The 20,486-nt window shown below is 39.7% G+C and overlaps 1 protein-coding gene across 1 annotated transcript in view; it reads right to left on the bottom strand.

Annotated features, from left to right (window-relative positions):
- RIT2 (Ras like without CAAX 2) overlaps window positions 1-20,486 on the bottom strand; it is a 199,020-nt gene that overhangs the window by 127,804 nt on the left and 50,730 nt on the right. Inside the window, exon 2 of the mRNA XM_068423583.1 lies at window positions 17,058-17,114. Coding sequence (XP_068279684.1) covers window positions 17,058-17,114 — 57 coding nt within the window. The remainder of the gene's footprint in view (window positions 1-17,057; window positions 17,115-20,486) is intronic.

Here is a 20,486-nt window from a genome sequence, read left to right as displayed (position 1 = left end):
TTAATCAAAACATGATAATTAACAGGAATCCAAGTACCCTTATCTTGGGGAACGAGAATAGCAGGTAGCAATTTCACTACTCTTTCAAGTCTGGGATTGTGCTACTGAGTGGGAAGATCTGACAGCTACGAATTCACTTCTTGTCATTTCAGGGGGAGTAATTAACAAGTTGACTACATCTGTGTGGCTATTAACATGGATGATGCCTTGGATTTAGTAAGATATAGATGGCTGCCAGCTTCCATGAAAGAAAGGTTAATGGAGACATTTGTCCTGTGACGACTAATTTTGAATTGAGCATGATAAACCATCCACCTCTAGGAAATCGTAGAATGAGTGTCTCTTCCAATTTCAAAAATCATTTAAGGAATATTTTTACAAATCATGATATAAGGGAATAAGTAAGCAAAGTTTCCACTGCCAATACTTTTTACGAGTTGCATGTCTCACTTCAGCTCCTTCTAAGTTCATGATCCTAATCATAATTATCATCAGTATGTGTGGGTTGGGAGATCTATAACAGAACCACTGGGCTAAAGCCACAGAATGACTTAGGTGTTCACTCCAACTTCAGTCATCTAATTCCCAGGACCTTTGAATCTCCTCAGTTGCCACATAACATGATATTCCACGCTATTGTAGCCCTAAGAACCTAGTCTTTCTTTATAGTATTTCACATTTGAGAGCAAGTTTTCTGACCACACCAAGCTGTGTGGTGCAGTTGACATGCTGGAGGGGAGGGATGCCATCCAGAGGGACCTTGACAGGCTTGAGAGATGGGCCCATGTGAACCGCATGAAGTTCAACAAGGCCAAGTGCAAGGTCCTGCATGTGAGTTGGAGCAATCCCAAGCACAAATACAGACTGGGTGGAGAATGGATTGAGAGCAGCCCTGAGGAGAAGGACTTGGGGGTGATGGCTGATGAGAAGCTTAACACGAACTAGCAATGTGCACTTGCAGCCCTAAAAGCCAGCTGTATTCTGGGCTACATCAAAGGACGTGTGACCTGCAGGTCAAGGGAGGTGATTCTGCCCCTCTACTCTGCTCTCGTGAGACCCCAGCTGCAGTACTCTGTCCAGTTCTGGGGTCCCCAACATAAGAAGGACATGGACCTGTTCGAGTGAGTCCAGAGGGGGCCCATTAAGATGATTGCAGGCGTGGAGCTCCTCTCCTACGAAGAGAGGCTGAGAGAGATGGGGCTGTTGAGGTTCAGCCTGGAGAAGAGAAGGCTCTGAGGAGACCTTCTAGCAGCCTTCCAGTACCTGAAGGGGGCCTACAGGAAATCTGGAGAAGGACTTTTTACAAGGGCATGTAGTGAAAGGACAAGGGCAATGGTTTTAAACTGAAAGAGGGTAGATTTAGATTAGATATTAGGAAGAAATTCTATACTGTGAGGGTGGTGAGAACTTCACTGTGGTTTATAGTTCTGGATAAACACAGAAACTCTCCTGCCTTATTGTCACCACCCAACTGGACATTTTGATCACACTTAAATCCAGTCAGTGTCTGTGGACTAGGAGCTGAATTCCCCAGATTATCAGAGCGGCTCAATCCAATGAAAGTGTGTATGTGAAACACTACTAAAAACCCTACAGTAGCTAAGAACCTAAGAAGGAGCTGTTGTCGCAATTTTCTGATAGGTCAGTGTTTTAGGTATCACTGTAGGCCTGAAGGGAGGCCTGAAGAGCTCAGCTCTGAGAATAAGCTCTTCTGTGATAAGAAGCATCTTTGTGCCACTTCAGTTTATTAGATGGAACAGTTAGAGACTTGGTGAATCAAAGCAGAGGGAGGTGAGGATTGTTGGATTGAGTCAAATCAAAAACACTAGTTGCTGAGTCTTCTGCCTGTACAAAGCTGATATGAAAAAAAAAAAAATAACCTATATTGTGTAGAACACAAAAACATTTTAACAATGATTTTTATTTTTGGCTGACTCTTTCTAGATTCTGATTATGATAGAATCATGATAAAAGAATGTTAATAAAACAGTTTCATTATTATCATTATTATTAATATTACTATTTTTCCTGGTTTTGGCCGGGATAGAGCTAACTTTCTTCTTAGTAGCTAGAATAGCGCTGTTTTGGATTTAGTATGAGATTCGGTATGAGAAGAATGTTGATAACATACTGATGGTTTTAGTTTCTGCTAAGAAATCAAGGATTCTTCAACTTCCCATGGTTTGCTAGTGTGCAGGTGCACAAAATGCTGGGAGGAGACACAACCAGGACAGCTGACCCCAAACTGACCACATGGATATTCCGTACCATATGATATCAAACTCAGCATATAAAGCTGAGGGAAGAAGAAGGAAGGGGGGGGAAGTTCGGAGTGGTGGTGTTTGTCTTGCCAAGTAACCATTACGTGTGTTGGAACCCTGCTTCTCCTGAACACCTGCCTGCTGATGGGAAATAATGAATGAATTCCTTATTTTGCTTTGCTTGCATGCATGGCTTTTGCTTTACCTATTAAACTGTCTTTATCTCAACCCACGAGTTTTCTCACTTTTACTCTCCCGATTCCCTCTCCCATCCCACTAGAGGGGAGTGAGCGAGCATCTGTGTGGTGCTTAGTTGCCGTCTGGGTTTAAACCACAACACTATTATTAAAAAATATACCACAGAAATGTTTTGATATTTTCAGTTACGAGAAAAGGCTTTTTTCATTCCTAAATTTTAATCTGGTTAATCAGTGCTTAAGCGTAGCAACCACAAGGTCATACTTCTGTACAATTTTTGTTGTTGTTCTTCTCTCTATCTTTAGCAGATATACAATTAAACTCAGAGATTTTTAGGAAGAATGTAAGAGTTATATACAGTGCTTTGATCCTTCATTGACACTTTATTCGGTGGAGAAGAGAAGATGGCCAACGCAGGAATCTATCTTACTTCTAACACAAAGAGACTTAATGGATAGAAAATAGTAAGTATGAACTATCAGGGTCTAGATAACAAGTCTTATGAGGAGCGGCTGAGGGAACTGGGGTTGTTTAGTCTGCAGAAAAAGAGGCTCAGGGGAGACCTTATCGCTCTCTACAACTACCTGAAAGAAGATTCTAGCGAGACAGGTGTTAGTCTCTTCTCCCAAGTAACAAATGATAGGATGAGAAGAAATGGCCTCAAGTTGTGCCAGGGGAGGTTTAGATTGGATATCAGCAAAAATAACTTCACCAAAAGGGTTATCAAATATTGGAACAGGCTGTCCAGGGAAGTGGTTGAGTCATCATCCCTGGAGGTATTTAAAAGCTGTGTAGATGTGGTGCTTAGGGACATGGTTTAGTGGTGGGCTTGGCAGTGCTAAGTTAATGGTTGGACTTGATGATCTTAAAGGTCCTTTCCAACCAAAATAATTCTATGATTCTATTAACAGTTAAGGGGTATTGGTGTTTTTTTTGCATGTGAACATGCAGCATAGGTCTGTCATGGGAACACGCAAGAGAAACTTTCCTCTCCTGTTCCAGCCATGATAGGCAGATGTTGGGCAGAGACTCTGAGAAATACAGTTGTTCATCTGTTTGCTTGCTTTCTGAAATAAAGGAGAAAGGAAGTCAGGTCACTGGCCAGACTGTCAGTTAAGGTCATTCATATTAGGTAAATGCTCTGAATGAGAGTATAAAAAGTAGAGCCATGGAAGTTCAACAGTCCATGTAATCCATTTTCTGCTTTTGGAGAGTGACCAATAGACCAGGGAATCCCACAATGATTTTTGCTTGGCATATTCTTTCAGCTTCTAGTTATTTGCACCCCAAAGATGCAAATAAATTTTTTTAACAGCCCTTGATGTTTTTTTTTTACCTCCAATAGTTTACCTACATGTTTTTTTAATCCATCTACTTTCTTGGCACAGATAATTATCCCTATTGTAATTGTGAGCAGAGATCAACTGACATCTGAGAGTGACTCTGCATGAGATGGTTGACTCAGTTTTTGCATCTTGCCTGTCCCATAAATAAAAGATCTCTTTTCTTCTCTTTTGTCCCCACTTATACTCCCATTTCCCCATAGGTCGATCTATACTGTCCAATTTGCCACTTTTTGAGCTTGCTGAATTGCTTTTACTAAAGTGATTAAACTCACTAACCTGGTAGACAACTATTCTGTGTTGAGGTGGCTTAGTTTTCTTCTGGACTGTTGATGAATCAGCCTGCAAAATTGTCTGATGAATGCCAGAGAGCCAATAAGGCTGAGAGAAGGATAGAGATTAAGAGTGGGACTTGTCAGATTGTTATTCATTTGGGTCATCCCATCTCAGAAAACTACAATCTATTGCAGAGGTTCCAAAGTCTGTTCTTAGCAGGTAATAGTTCACGAATCATTCTTTGTTTGTGATTTAGGGTAAAGGAATTAGATAGCTCTACGCTGGTTCTCCTCTACACATTATTTCCTTCCCAGAGACCTCATCATGTGCTGCAGAGACTCATAACTATAGCTGCTGTCTGATACCACTCTGGCTGAAGTGAATCTGCTAGCATAGTTGCTGCTTTATGTTTTCTAAGAGCATGAGTGATGGACACAGACAGACAACTGCACTTCCAAGACTACACTGCAAGCCTAAATGTTCGTCAAAGTGTTCTGATTAACCTCCAACATTCGAGCAGGTGTTTGGTGAAAAGACAGGGAGAAAATGTCAACTCTAGGAACAGGTCTCTGGGCTACCTACTCCCCAGAAATACACAGACTGCATTTCTAGTCTGCTATTGTTTATATCAGAGATATTAGCAAAGGAAAATTACTAGATTAAGTACTGTTTCCCGACTCTCTGAAAGTACTAATTGACAGCAACCTATCACCTGATGTAAAAAAGCCCTCAAATAATTTCATGATGAATTACATTTGTAAGCAAATATGAATGTGATAAAGCAGTAGCAGACATTAAGTGTGTGTCCAGGATTTTAGATGTGATTTATCTTGGGTATGGACAGGGAAATGTAATTGGTTGTTTTGATTATTTCTTACATGAAGTCTGCAAACTGTTTAGGACTGAATAATTGACTTATCAAAGCAAAGTCCCAAGCAAGAAAGTTTAAGAACAGAGGTAGAGATCTTGTATCTGAGTAACACAGCATATTTAGAATGGGGCCAGACTGTTTCATTAACGAGGAAAAAAAAGGAAGTTCTCAGCAGAGGAAGGGGTAAAGAATCAAAGCTCATCTTGAGCTGAGAATACGTCTAAGTCAGAGGATATAGTTCAGACTGAACTGTTGAGAGATGATTCAACTATCATTAATATCTGCTCTTTAGATGGAAACTATCATCTTTTCAAAAAATTCTTTCCAAGAGAAATGGGATTTTTTTTAATTGAATTGTTTCCCTCACAGAGAGAAAGATGTGTTACGATTTTCCGGTCTCCATTCTCCATGACTTCAAATAATTTCTATTTCCCTTCATAGTAGGATATAATAACAACACCGAGCAGAAAGTATTTTGTTGCCTCACTGAAATCTGAACTAACTGAGCAGCTTAGGCACTTTTTGCATTCTTAATTTCTTAATACAACTCCCTCTTTTTCTGTTCATGGGGTTTTTTTGATCTTACAGTGAGAGCACCTACACTGCCAGACACGTGCTGGTGTTCTCCTTTCTTTTGCCACCTTAACAAGGATTCTACATAGCAAGTCCCACTCTGCATTTTCCTCCCTTCAGTGCCAGACATCTATCCAGACACTCTGAGAGTGATCTGTGAAGGTCATTGTTCTGACAAGCTGTCAGGGAACGCACTACGATTCAGATTCAGGCACCTATGTTTAGACAGCTACAAAATTTGTGTCTACATGCAAGGTAGGCATCTGAGATCCCCTTACACTTAACGGAAGTATAGACTCTATACAGTTGCCCACACATGACTCTTGCTATTTCATATGCTCTCAGGAAGCTTGTCGTGCTTTCCTTTACTGGACTAGACGGGCTCTGGTGCCCCATAGGTTCTGTGTCACACCCACAGAGGGACAGAGGATGATGACACAAGACCTGTGGGAGATCCACAGCATACTGGATCAGGAATCTGAAACCAAGCAGGATACTGTAGGACATCTCAAATGGCTGTCGAAGCCTGTGATAAGGGAAATGAACAATGACCTAAATCTCCACTCCCAGATCTCTCTGGATCCCACAAAACCAGAACCTGGATACACAGCTCGTGTGAAGACATTTTAATTTAGGTGTCTGAATGTAAGGCTTAGTCCTAACATAGTAAGAATAAGATCTGTTTGCTCTTCTTCATGTACGTAAGTCAAAATGCTTTATACCAAAAGGGAGTATTAACCTCTTAATGTGATGTATGATGCAGATAATACCAACAGATAGAAAAATGAAAACTACTACTAAAACACAGGCTTAAGATTATGGTTCAAACGCATACACCAGTATTCTTATATAGTCTCTATTTCTCATTTTAAATTATGATGAATATGGAACACAAGCACAGACAATTTAGTTATGTCTACACAATCAGTCCGAATACCCTTGGAGACTGGAGGCAAATTGTACTGGTTCCAGATCATTTTGTGTGAGTTGTTATCCATATAAGCCTACTAAATGTATGGAGAATGATGAATGAAAGACAGTGGTGACTATTTAGCCATTAATTATATTAATTTTCTGAAAACCAATAATTTTGGAGCTGAAATCCTGTTGTGGCTTGTTTAGTCTAATCCAAATACCTTACATTCTGTGGAAAAATGAGAATGAGATTTAAATTAGGTGTGGAGTATACACATATACATGTCTCAGATAATAGTAGAAATTACATAGGAAACTTTTGTACCCTAAAAATGAATTTGAATTGTCTTTTTGTGGCAAGATGCCTCGCTCTTGTTCTAGTAGATGTGTCCCATGTTTGTCTTCTTTCACTCTGTCATTACTAATGAGTTTGTATATCCCTTGTTTTATCTTTTTTCATTTTTGTACTTTGAAAACAGATATAATATTCTTTATCACACAGACATTTTTTGGTACACATTATATAACCTTAGAATATTTTCAGTCACATTTTGTCTTTTTCATAGAAACATAGAAACACAGAATGGTTTGGGTTGGAAGGGACCTTAAAGATCATCTAGTTCCAGCCCCCCTGCCATGAGCAGTGACACCTTTCCACTAGACCAGGTTGCTCCAAGCCCCATCCAACCTGGCCTTGAACACTGCCAGGGAGGGCGCAGCCACAGCTTCTCTGGGCAACCTCTTACAGTGCTTCATCACCCTCACAGCAAAGAATTTCTTCTTAATATCTAATCTAAATCTACCCTCTTTCAGTTTAAAACCATTCCCCCTCGTCCTGCCACTCCATGCCCTTGTAAAAAGTCCCTCTCCAGCTTCCCTGTAGGCCCCTTTCAAGTACTGGAAGGCTTCTAGAAGGTCTCCTCAGAGCCTTCTCTTCTCCAGGCTGAGCAGCCCCAACTCTCTCAGCCTCTCTTCATAGCAGAGGAGCTCCAGGCCTTCGATCATCTTAATGGGCCCCCTCTAGACCCACTCAAACAGGTACATGTCTTTATTATGTTGAGGGCTCTAGAGCTAGACACAGTACTCCAGCTGGGATCTCACAAGAGCGGAGCAGAGGGGCAGAATCACCTCCCTCGATCTGCAGGTCACACGTCCTTTGATGCAGCCCAGGATACGGTTGGCTTTTGGGGCTGCAAATGCAAATTGCCTGCTCATGTTGAGCTTTTCATCAGCCATTATGGCCAAGTCCTTCTCCTCAGGGCTGCTCTCAATCCATTCTCCATCCTGCCTGTATTTTTGCTTGAGATTGCCACGACCCACATGCAGGACCTTGCACTTGGCCTTATTGAACTTCATGCAGTTCTCACGGGCCTAACTTTCAAGCCTGTCAAGGTCCCTCTGGATGACATCCCTTCCCTCCAGCGTGTTGACCACACCACACAGTTTGGTGTCGCTGGTAAACTCGCTGAGGGCGCACTCAATCCCACTGTCCATGTCAGCGATAAAGATGTTAAACGGTGCCGATCCCAATACCGACCCACAGAGGAACACCACTCATCACTGGTCTCCACTTGGACATCGAGCTGTTGACCACAACCGTTTGAGTGCAACCATCCAGCCACTTCCTTATCCACTGAGTGGTCCATCCGTCAAGTCCATGTCTCTCCAATTTAGAGACAAGGATTTCACGCGGGACAGTGTTAAATGCTTTGCACAAGTCCATGTAGATGACAGCAGTCACTCTTCCTCTATCCACCAGTGCTGTAACCCCATCATAGAAGGCCACCAAATTTGTCAGGCACGATTTGCCCTTAGTGAAGCCATGTTGGCTGTCACCATTCACCTCCTTGTTTTCCATGTGCCTTAGCATAGTTTCCAGGAGGATCTGCCCCGTGATCTTGCCAGGCACAGAGGTGAGACTGACTGGCCTACAGTTCCCCAGGTCTTCCTTTTTTCCCTTTTTAAAAATGGGGATGTGTTTCCCCTTTTCCATTCAGTGCCAACTTTACTGAACTGCCACAACTTCTCAAAAATGATAGATAGTGGCTTAGCAAATTCATCCACCAATTTCCTCAAATTCACCCGTGTATATCCACCAGCTTATTAAAGATGAGTTTAAATGTATTTTATTTGATGCATTGGTGAATGCATTACTTCGTTAGGAAACCTCATGGAAATTCATGTGCTTAATGCTAAAGTGCCTCCCATCCCACACCCATTTCAATTAAAGTGTGACATTGACACAGCCTTAATGCCCTCAACTGCTCATTTGACACAATCTCATGCAGTGATATCGCACCAAAACAGAAAGCTGCTTTCACATCTCGTTTGCATTATGTATTAATTTTAAGATTAGTCACATGGCTAATGAGAATCTTGGAGGCTGTCCAGTTTGCGACACTATGTCATGCTTCCTTTTCTGCCACTCTACTTGCATTAACTCTCTGTGATATTGCCAAAGACTGTACAGAGTTTAAATTGCTCTTATCCATTTGTTCCAGAAAATGATCACATCCACTGCCACTTGAAACTGTTCCCATTGTTGACTGCAATGAAATATTAAATATGCACTGAAATAATTTCATTTTCATGAAGTGCCAGCCTCTGAAATTTTGCCCACATAAGGTCTAATACTAAAAGAATTTAATTTTTCCACTCATTTGCGTACAAAAATAATGTGTTTCTGTCTCAAAATTCTGAACTGCAATGTTTGTAGCAAGCTTAAAATACAGTCATTATTCCCGCTTTATATTGATATGTCATTAAACTCAAAGTGACAGCATCAAAATTAGCACTTCAGGCAGCATCTAACTTTTTAATCAATGTTTATATTTTTAAAAAATACTGACAAAGCTATTTGTGTATTTATGTATATGCCCATTTATTTATATCTGTATATAATGTCTGCAGTTTGAGTTTCTCAAGTCTTATCAGTTTTTCCAAACTAAGACAACCAGCTGAAATAAAAGATGGTTTCATACATCAGAAGGGAACTTTTATTGTGATCATTTATTTAGACACCATATATCTGATCCACGCTGTACAGAGGACTTCTCTGAATAAATTCCTATTGGAAATAAAAAGTACTACTTATGAAAAACCACCCCAAAACAAAACAAAAAACAGCCTATTCCCTCAAATAAATCCATATTAGTGTTTAAAAAAGTCTTGAACTTAAAAAATTGTTGGACTATCCGTCACAACATTTAGTAAATTCTTCAAAAGTATAGGCATTCTTTCTATAAATTATGAACACAGAAATAAAAGCGTGTAAATAATTTTAAATCTATTTGCATAGCTCTTTTAGGATCAAAATTAACATATATGAAATATATGTATGTATGACATACAAATCTATGAACACATGTATCACGTAATGTAGTAACTGAAATATCTGTTTAACAAAATTTCTGCATCATCTCACAGTAGCAGCAGCTTTCTGTGATCAAGATCCCCTATATTTCAAAAAACTCGGTAGGTAACAGAAAAAAAAGTTGTAAGTAAAAATTGACCTTATATTCAAATTGTATATTTCTACTACATTGCTAGAGATATGAGTCACTGTAGAAAAAGAAAACTCCAATGCATTGGTAACATAATGTTGAATCACAATGAAAAGGAATGGTAGGGAAAATCCATGTTCTTAAGGACTGCCACAAAGAAGAGAAAAATAATGTCTGTGTTTTTTTAAAGCTACATCATTATTGCTTCACAATGTTTAGGATAAATTCCTAACTGTGTGTTTGGAGGGAAGCAGAAGTGGGAAGGGGAAGAACATTTGGCAACATATTAAAGTGAAAGGACTTTTCTGTATTCTCTGGTCAGTAACAGTACGCAATTTTCACTATAGCTTCATGTTGGACTAGACAAAGGAGAAATATATTCTCATCTTTAGACTCCCTTTAAAGCTCACTGTTTTATCAGTTTACAAATGAAATATAAAATAAAAATAAAATAAGGAGAAAAAAAAATCTTCTAAAAATCTTCAAAAGTAAATTGCCCATGGGTATGCTTCTAAGGAGCAAGGAATAGATCAGGACACGAAATGTGGTCTTTATACCAAAATAATAAAACTTCAGAACATTTTTTAGGATTGAAAAGGTTTGAGCTTTTATGAAATGAAACATGAAACTAGTTGGCAGCCATTTATTTTTAAGTCAAAGCAAAAACTATTGTAGATTCCTTGTTTCAGGTTTTTTACTTGTTCTTAACTGATGATACAAGATGGTTTTGTGGATTCTTTGTACAGAATGAATGTTGTTTGGTTCTGCTTTTGAACTGGAATATCAACCAGATTATATCAGTACTATTCTCATGTGCTTTGGAAACAGTTTATTGTCCACTATCTTCTTTACCTGGATACAAATATATTCCACAAGAATCTACAGAAATTAAAACCAGCTGAAATTATTATTCCACTCCCATGTCAATGCTTAAGGTGGAGAACGAAAAGTTAAAATGGACAAAGTGGTTATGAACACTTAGTAGCCCCAGGGGTCATTGAAGTCTTCCCCACAAAACTGAAATTGATAGACTTCTGTGATTTCAAAGACAATTATGTTATTTATAAAGGCACCTCCATTTCACAGCCCCCTGCCCATACATTTCTATTAGGACAGTCTTAGAAAAAGCTCCATCAAATGCGAGGAGGTACGCTATCAATTTTGTCAGCACTACCTTCTTAAATAATGACTAAATTTGCACAGTTCAGTATCGTGGTCACTGCTGCCACAATCTCACACCATAGAAAACCTAGAGAATGGAGTAGATAGTGCAAGAACATACGTAGGTATTTATTAGATTCGTATGTCCATGTAAAGCAAAAGAAACAATAGACCTTATCTTAAACTCAACTGGAGTGTAGTAGACTCAGCAGGCTGGTTAATACCGGAAATCCATGAATCATCATTCAAACACATCATAGAACTTTTTTTGTTATTTCCAGAGAATATCAACCTCTCAGTGACACTTACAGAAACTGTTGTTCCTTTAAGTGCCCAAAGACAAATAAAACCACAGGTAGGCAGAATATATTATTTCCAAAGAAATACACTAAAATCTGAGGTCAGTGTGCCCAGAGAAGTTCAGGGCAGAGCTTGAGTTCCATGAACAGAATACAAATTGCTGAGGAATGAAAGTGGCCTAAATTGTGTGACACAAAAGAAAGGCAACATATTGATATTCAAAGAGATCAGTGATCTCAGACAGAGCTGAAAAGCTGTGTTCAGTCTTCTGCTTTGCCACTCTGCCGGGGTGAAGCTACATTTCATATGTGGCCATTTTTTTTCTTTCCTTATCATCTGCAGCTGGGTTACTGTGAGAAATCTAGCTCTGACTAGACACGTCACTGTTCTGTCCCAACATGATAACTTCCCCATGACACAAAGCATCTGTTTGTTGCTAACTCCTTCTGACCTTCAAGGAATAACCGCCCCTCTGGCAGCTCCTAGTATCAGGACAACCTTGGCCTGGAATATGCTCATTCTGAATCATCTTTCTTTCTGATAGCCCAGAAAATTCTCTAGAATTGTAATATTTTATTAGACTGATGGAAAATAGTTAAAATATGTGTACCAGTAGATGTACAAAAACACATGAGATTAATTCTGTCATTCGAAACCAGTTGCTCAAAAGTAGTAACAGCAATCTCAACAGTATAAACTTTTTCGGTGTAGTGAGATTTTTTAAGTGTATCTGTTTGTTATTACAGGTCAGGTAAAAAAATTATTCCTTCTACTTTTTTTTTGGTTTTGTGTCCAATTTTAAGAGGTCATACCACAAATTTACCCAAGAGGAAACACACGTACTTATCCCAAGATTATACTCTGCTGTTCAGTACGTGTTTTAGAGCATGAACAGAAACAAGCCTTTCTCAGGATGTCCTCAGAGTGTTCTGTCTGAGAGACAGAAGTGCTGAACAGGTAAAACTCAGTCGTGCTTCCAGTTCTTCCTCTAGCCAGCTCTGTGAGTCTGAATTCAGTATTTGACTTCTCTGTTCTCTGTCTCCCTCTCTCTTCTCCTATTTAGAGTGTTGATTTTACAAAGTAGAAGCTATCTCTTACTCAAGGAGACCTTCATCCTGATTAGGTCCTCTAGGCATTCCTGCAGTATGTACTTATAATGCATCATAAGCTTTCCTTGTCTTTATGATTATCTATTATTCATACTGTGGTAGTGTCTAGAGACCAATAAGTTAAGATTATGACAAGATACAATATACGGACAAATACAAATGGCAGGTGGAAGGTGTATAGTTAATAATAAAGATGGGTGTATGCACATAACTTAAAGGTGTCAGTAATTATTAATGCTCCTTTTTTCCAATTAGACCTAATGATTATTTTTTTCCTGAGTGCAACAAAATAATTTGTAGCAATTCCATAGTAGTTTTGCCTGCTTTAGAGTTGACACATCTCATTTTTATTTCGTTATATTTTTAATAGTTATAAAATTACTAGTGGCTTGAAGTGTTTATATATTTTTTTTTCATCTTTAAAATACCACAATTTACCAGGAGTTAATATGCAGGAAATGTGGAATATTATAGAAATAACAAATTAAAAGAAATACTACCATTAGCTTCCCTACTTAGCAATATAGTAATTTTACAGATTAAACTTGAGTTTGAAATATATGAAAATTCCAAAGATAACAAAAAATTGTTTTGTCTGGGGCGGTTCGAAAAACCTTTTTTTTTTCCAAAGTAACCTTTGTAAATGTTAATATTTTTAGTGCCTCCCACTTATCAGGCCCAGATTCTGCCATCTTCTCCCAGATATAGGTAAATATTATGCATGGATAGTCCCTATAAATGCAGGGGTTTTTTAGTATAAGTAAAACCAACTAATAAAGCCACTCTTAAACAAATAAACATTCAGTCTGCTGATTTCTACCTTTCTGTCATATACATTTTTTCACAGAATCACAGAATGTTAGGGATTGGAAGGGACCTTGAAAGATCATCTAGTCCAATCCCCCTGCCGGAGCAGGATTACCTAGACTATATCACACAAGAATGCCTCCAGGCGGGTTTTGAACGTCTCCAGAGAAGGAGACTCCACAACCTCTCTGGGCAGCCTGTTCCAGTGTTCAGTCACTCTCACCGTAAAGAAGTTTTTCCTCATGTTTATGTGGAACCTCCTGTGTTCCAGCTTGCACCCATTGCCCCTTGTCCTGTCAAGGGATGTCACCGAGAAGAGCCTGGCTCCATCCTCATGACACTTGTCCTTTACATATTTATAAACATTAATGAGGTCACCCCTCAGTCTCCTCTTCTCCAAGCTAAAGAGACCCAGCTCCCTCAGCCTCTCCTCATAAGGGAGATGTTCCACTCCCTTAATCATCTTCGTGGCTCTGCGCTGGACTCTCTCTAGCAGTCCCCTGTCCTTCTTGAACTGAGGGGCCCAGAACTGGACACAATATTCCAGATGCAGCCTCACCAGGGCAGAGTAGAGGGGGAGGAGAACCTCTCTTGACCTGCTAACCACACCCCTTCTAATCCACCCCAGGATGCCATTGGCCTTCTTGGCCACAAGGGCACACTGCTGGCTCATGGTCATCCTGCTGTCCACTAGGACCCCCAGGTCCCTTTCCCCTACGCTGCTCTCCAACAGGTCTGCCCCCAACTTGTACTCATCCATGGGGTTGTTCTTGCCCAGATGCAGGACTCTACACTTGCCCTTGTTATATTTCATTAAGTTTCTCCCCGCCCAACTCTCCAGCCTGTCTAGGTCTCTCTGAATGGCTGCGCAGCCTTCCCGTGTGTCAGCCACTCCTCCCAGTTTTGTGTCATCAGCGAACTTGCTGACAGTGCACTCTATTCCCTCATCCAAGTCATTAATTAATATATTGAATAGAACTGGTCCCAGTACCGACCCTTGAGGGACTCCGCTAGACACAGGCCTCCAACTGGACTCTGTCCCATTGACCACCACTCTCTGGCTTCTTTCCTTCAGCCAGTTCACAAGCCACCTCACTACCCGATCATCCAGACCACACTTCCTCAGTTTAGCTGCGAGGATGCTGTGGGAGACCGTGTCAAACGCTTTACTGAAATCGAGATAGACCACATCCACAGCTTTACCATCATCTATCCACCGGGTAACATCCTCATAAAAGGCTATCAAGTTGGTTAAGCATGACTTCCCCTTGGTGAAGCCATGCTGAGTGCCCCTAATTATCCCCCTGTCCTTGATGTGCCTAGAGACAGCACCAAGGACAAGTTGTTCCATCACCTTTCCGGGGATGGAGGTGAGGTTGACCGGTCTATAGTTACCCGGGTCCTCCTTCTTGCCCTTTTTGAAGACTGGAGTGACATTCGCTTTCCTCCAGTCCTCAGGCACCTCTCCCGTTGCCCACGACTTTGCAAAAATGATGGAGAGTGGCCTAGCAATGACTTCCGCCAGTTCCCTCAGCACCCACGGGTGCATCCCATCAGGACCCATGGATTTATGGACATCCAGGTTGCTTAATTGGTCCCTGACCCAGCCCTCATCTACCAAGACAGATTCCTCCTCTATCCTGACTTCTTCTGGGGCCTCAGGGGTCCTGGGCTCCTCAGGACAGCCTCCAGCAGCATAGACAGAGGCAAAGAAGGCATTCAGTAACTCCGCCTTCTTTTTATCCTCTGTCTGCAGGGCCCCCACCTCATTCATCAGTGGGCCTACATTGCCTCTAGTGTTGGCTTTACCTGCAATGTATTTGAAGAAGCCCTTTCTGTTGTCCTTGACCTCTCTTGCAAGGTTTAATTCCAAGGAGGCCTTACTACATTCATTTATAGTAATAATTACAGTAGTGCCCAGAAGATGCTCAACAGCAAGAAAAAAAGTCTTTTGACAACTGTTCTTGACATCATAGAGTTACAGAATGGTTGAGGTTGTCAGCGACCTCTGGAGGTCATCTGGTCCAAACCCCTGCTCAAGCAGGCTGCCCGGGACTATAGTTATATCGTTTTGAGTATCTCCAAGGACCTCTCTGACCAAACTATCCCCATGCTCTCCTGTACTGAGGAGCCCAGAGCTCGACATGGAACTCCAGGTATGGCCTCAACAGTACTGGGTAGAAAGGGGAGGATCACCTCCCTCAATGTGCTGTCAACACTCCTCCTAATGCAGTCCAGGATACCATGAGCCTTCTTTGCCACAAGGGCACATTGCTGTCTCATGCTCAACTTAGTGTTCACCGTGTGTCTGGCAGGATGTGCATAGATGATACCTGATATAAGAACAGGAATACAGGGCTGATCAAGGCATTAAATTACTTGGGTTTATATCCTGTAAATATCTTTCAAATTTGTACACTATTTAGAAGTGGGAAAAAAATTAAAATGTTTTACAGAGACACAATTTTTCATAGAATCATAGAATGGTTTGGGTTGAAAGGGACCTTAAAGATCATTTAGTTCCAACCCCCCTGCCATGACCAGGGGCACCTTCCAGTAGACTAGGTTGCTCAAAGCCCCATCCAACCTGACCTTGAACACTTCCAGGGAGGCGGCATCCACAACTTCTCTGGGCAACATGTGCCAGTGTCTCACCACCCTCACGGGAAAGAATTTCTTCCTAATATCTAATCTAAATATCCCTTCTTTCATTTTAAAACTGTTACCCCTCATCCTATTGCTACTTGCCCTTCTAAAAAGTCCCTCTCCATCTTTCTTGTAGGCCCCCTTCAGGTACTGGAAGGCTGTTATGAGTTGTCCCCAGATCCTTCTCTTCTCCAGGCTGAACAACCCCAACTCTCTCAGCCTGTCTTCATAAGAGAGGTACTCCAGCCCTCTGGTCATCTTCGTGGCCCCCATCTGGACTCGCTTCAACAGGTCCATGTGCTTCTTATGTTGGGGACCCCAGAGCTGGATGCAGTACTGCAGGTGAGGTCTCATGAGAGCAGAGTAGAGGGAGAGAATCACCTCCCTCGACCTGCTGGTTGATTTTTGCCAGAGCCTTTTTGAATTAATTGTTTTAGAAATAGAAATTCTGTCAAACAGAATTCATCCCAGATGTCTTTTCCATCTCAGACTCTCTCATTGTACTCCATCCGTATAGTCATGCAATAGTCAGCATCTAAAAAGGTGACTTTCAGTGTATTGCAGATACATGTGAATATTTATCATATTTAAGTATAATGCAGGTATACCCAATGGAGTTAGCAGAGTATGTGATCCCACAGCATAACTCTATTAAATTCAGTAGTCACTTGATTTTTCTAGGGAAGGTCATCTAAGAGTTTAAGAGTGGAAAACAGTACTAAAATAATAAAACTTTAAAAACACACTCCAGACTGGTGTTTTCACATTATTTCAGTATTTTGAAAGACTGCTTTCTATCTTGCAATATTTTTTTTTTGTAGTCTGTGATTATTATCGCACAGACATTAATAGTTATAGAGCATGAAGCTACAAATTTGTTGTTGAAAGAGATTTTGTACTAAGTATTCCAGGAAAAAGTAACTGTGGTATGACCATGACACAATTTAATTGTCATCACAAAATTAAGGTTTAATCCAAAGTTTACAAATCCTGCTTTTATCTAAGTACTATCTAGGAACAGCTCCTCACTTTATGGAAATCTCAAATAGGCAGAGAGATTGAAAGGGATGAAGAAGAGAATAATCTCTACTCACCTATAGTTGGATCATGATAGTCAGGGAACCGATGGCTTATGAACTGCATTGTCATAGCTGGGGAGAAGAAAGACAGAAGGAAGAAAAAAAGAATGATATTACTGTGATTAAATTACAACAGGGAAGAGAAAAAGCAGAGAATTCAGTCATCCAGCTATCAGTTTAGAAAGAGAGTACAAAGTTGGTCTTATGTCTACTGTAAAGCTGCACGAAAGTATTGGCTTTACAGTGATAACTAAGAACTGATAAATGGAAAAAAAATTAATTAAACTTCTTTATTTGTCTTAATTGTTTCCTTTTTAAACTTCATTTTATCAATTACTGTATGAAAATATTACCTCTTTTTAACATTTGGTAAATTCTGTTAACCTGATATTGTCTATAGATGAACATTGCCATGAAGAAAACATAAAATATAATTTACAAGGGTGATCCATAAAAGTTTTCATGATGTTACAAAACACCACTAACTGCAGTACCTGATATGATTTCTGGTTCATTTTAGGAATACCTAACTCATTAAACTTGATGCAGCAGACGTGCTTCTGTTAACCACCTAGAGACTGGTTTCTTCTGAACAGATTGTTTTAAGGCTGAATATTACCTGCTTTCAGAAATTTTAGGAAAGTTAGACGAGTCTTCAGGAAAATTGATTTGCATCAGTTGGAACAGGTGGCACTCGGGAAGTGAAATTCCAGTTTCTGTAGAAAGCCAGAAGCGTTCATATCTTGTTCAACCATAAGTTTCCAGCATGCCATCTAAAGTTTATGGACTTTGAATAACCACAGAAGTAGGCTTGGGAATTCGATGGTCACAGTAATACCAACAGTTATCAGAACAACATAGGAAGTTATGTTGTCTTTGTTGGTTTACCTCATGAGTTTGAATCTCAGCTCATTTGCAAATTAAAGCTATCTACCTAGAACTGAGAGCTGTGAAGAAAAGACTTTCAAAAGTGAAATAGGTGAATTCCAATTGAACAGAAGGAAAAAAAGTAGGACTTAACAGATTTTTTAAAATAATACTTGATTTGTAAGCCAATTGCATTATTTTAATTTTTTATGGTTTTTTGATGCCTGCATTAAAATTCCTCTATAGTTGTCATGTGGATGTTTGTTTAAAAAACAGTACCCCACCTGAATTACAAATATCAGTTAAACCGTTAAATCAAACATGAGATTCTGCCCTATGTCTTGAACATTTCAGTTACCTTTAATAGCAGAGGTTATAAAAATTCTGCATAAAATACACCTATTTTTAAAACAGCATTGTTTTAGTTTAATGTTTGTCCTCCCTATTTTCAAGAACAGGGTGCTAAGGAGATAGTTTTACAAAATGATACAGACAAGGAGTATTAAACATTTATTACCATGTTAATAAATTATTGCATCTTTAGTGTAGACAAATATAAATGTTAAGAAGCAGCATTATAAATTCATAGTAACTCAGAGAGGGTAACTGTGTAAAAAAAGCTCATTCAATCTATACATATTATAGGGGAATAAATCTATGTGCAGTGACATTCATGTCCTATATATTATCTGTTGTCAGATGCATTACTTTTAAGTACTGTGCATGTTTGGACACTTTCATTTCCAAGACACCTGTTTTTTTTAATCAGGACAGATTTTTAGGCACCTCCATCTGATAACTGTTAGTGGTTTATGAAGAATAAATTGATGCCTAATGTGATCTGCCTAGTTTACTCCGAGAAGCAGAGGCAGCTTAGCAGAGATGTTGTTCATATGTTTTATGCCTACACATTTTGAGCTTTTGGAGGGCCTGTACCACAAATGAATTCAATTTGTTTCACTACCTGCTGCTTCTTCTTGCCAAAGTTTTTTTATTTTTCGAGTTAAAAGTAAACTACTCTATATCTGATCTCATTCTGCTTCCTTTTGGAGCTGTGCCTGAGTCACAAAATCTGTTGTTACAATTGAAATGAAAATTCTCGGAGGACACCCAGAACATAAGGTAAACATTTTTCCTCTCTCCTGAGACAGTCCCAAAAGAATACATCATTTATATTCTCATTAAATCCACAGGATCTAAGAGGACTGAAATAATCTGGGAGCATCCTACTGATTTTCTACTGTAAGGTGCAAAAATATTAGCCACTGGGATGTGTAAAATTTACATCTCCCAGGCCACTCTGTGTGTGTGAATACGCATCATCAAAACTTTCACAGGAACCCAGGCTGCACACAGTGCTTTAGAGGCAGATCTGAGGACGAACTTATGTCTTATAATATCAAGTGCAACAATAGTGACTTGTATATGCATGATCCTAGTCTCAGTCCAGAGCTCTACATGAACTGCTTTGACTATACATAAAATTAATCGGGAAAGGTACAGAATTTGAGAAAGATGTTCACAGAAGAACTCTACATAATGAAATGAACACATCTTACCGTCAGCTGGCTAGGGAAATGGTGAATAAAAGATTCCTTTTACATGCATTTTGTCCCACACCTGCGGTATACTGTCTGATCTTTTGAATCACTGAATTGCAATGTAAAATAAGGATCTGTGGTAGAAGAGGTGGGAATTGCACCCTATCTTTCTCTGTGTGTTCTTTAAAACAAGAAGTAGCATTTTCTGTTAAAACCTACTGAATACTAGCACAGCAAGCATTTTCAGAGCAGGCATAACAGGTCACTTCCCCTAAGGGAAAGGAACCACTAACTTTTGTTTTCAAAAAACAAACCCCTTACTCCATTAGGATGGAGGACAAGGAAGTATCAAAACATCAGGTCTGATGTACAACAACAGTTATGTCCAGATTTACCAGACGTTCCACAGTCTTCGTTGCAGGCCATGCAGAAATTAGTTCTGAATAATGGTCAGAAGTTGGTGGAGTGCTTTCCAGAGCAAAAGAAAGCTCAATCACCACTGGCATGAAACTACACAACTCAGCTGGAGCCTTGGGAATTAGACGTGCTTAAAATTAACCTTGTCTGGGCTCACCAGCAGGACAGCTGCCTCAACTGGAATACACTGGAATACACTGGCTTCTTCATTGGTACTAACATCAGCTCCAAAGTCGTCTTCCAGAGAGAATTTATTTTGAAAACAAATACAAAAATGGTATGGGTATTCCATGCTGCTTTATGAAAATATTCTACTTGGTCCCTCCTTTTTTCCTTATCCATTATTCTTTTTTCCATATAAATTAACTCTTACACCTGACAAATCTAAATCAGCACTAGATATAGTTGTGATGATTTTCCTTTGGAAATCCAAATAATATTGCTCCAAATTTTTACAGATCTATGAATTAGGGACCTTTAACTCTAATTTATGCCACACACAAGGCACTGTATCAAAATGTGGCTTTAAAGCAGGATATTAAAGGATAATAAATGGGGAAGACTGATATTTGAATAAATACATATACATGTAAAAGCAGAGTCAGTTAAAAAATGGTAA

Source organism: Nyctibius grandis, chromosome Z, assembly GCF_013368605.1.
Source record: "Nyctibius grandis isolate bNycGra1 chromosome Z, bNycGra1.pri, whole genome shotgun sequence".
NCBI classification, from domain to species: Eukaryota; Metazoa; Chordata; class Aves; order Nyctibiiformes; family Nyctibiidae; genus Nyctibius; species Nyctibius grandis.
Note: the sequence above shows the minus strand (reverse complement) of the source record. Positions and strands in the feature narration are given on the sequence as shown.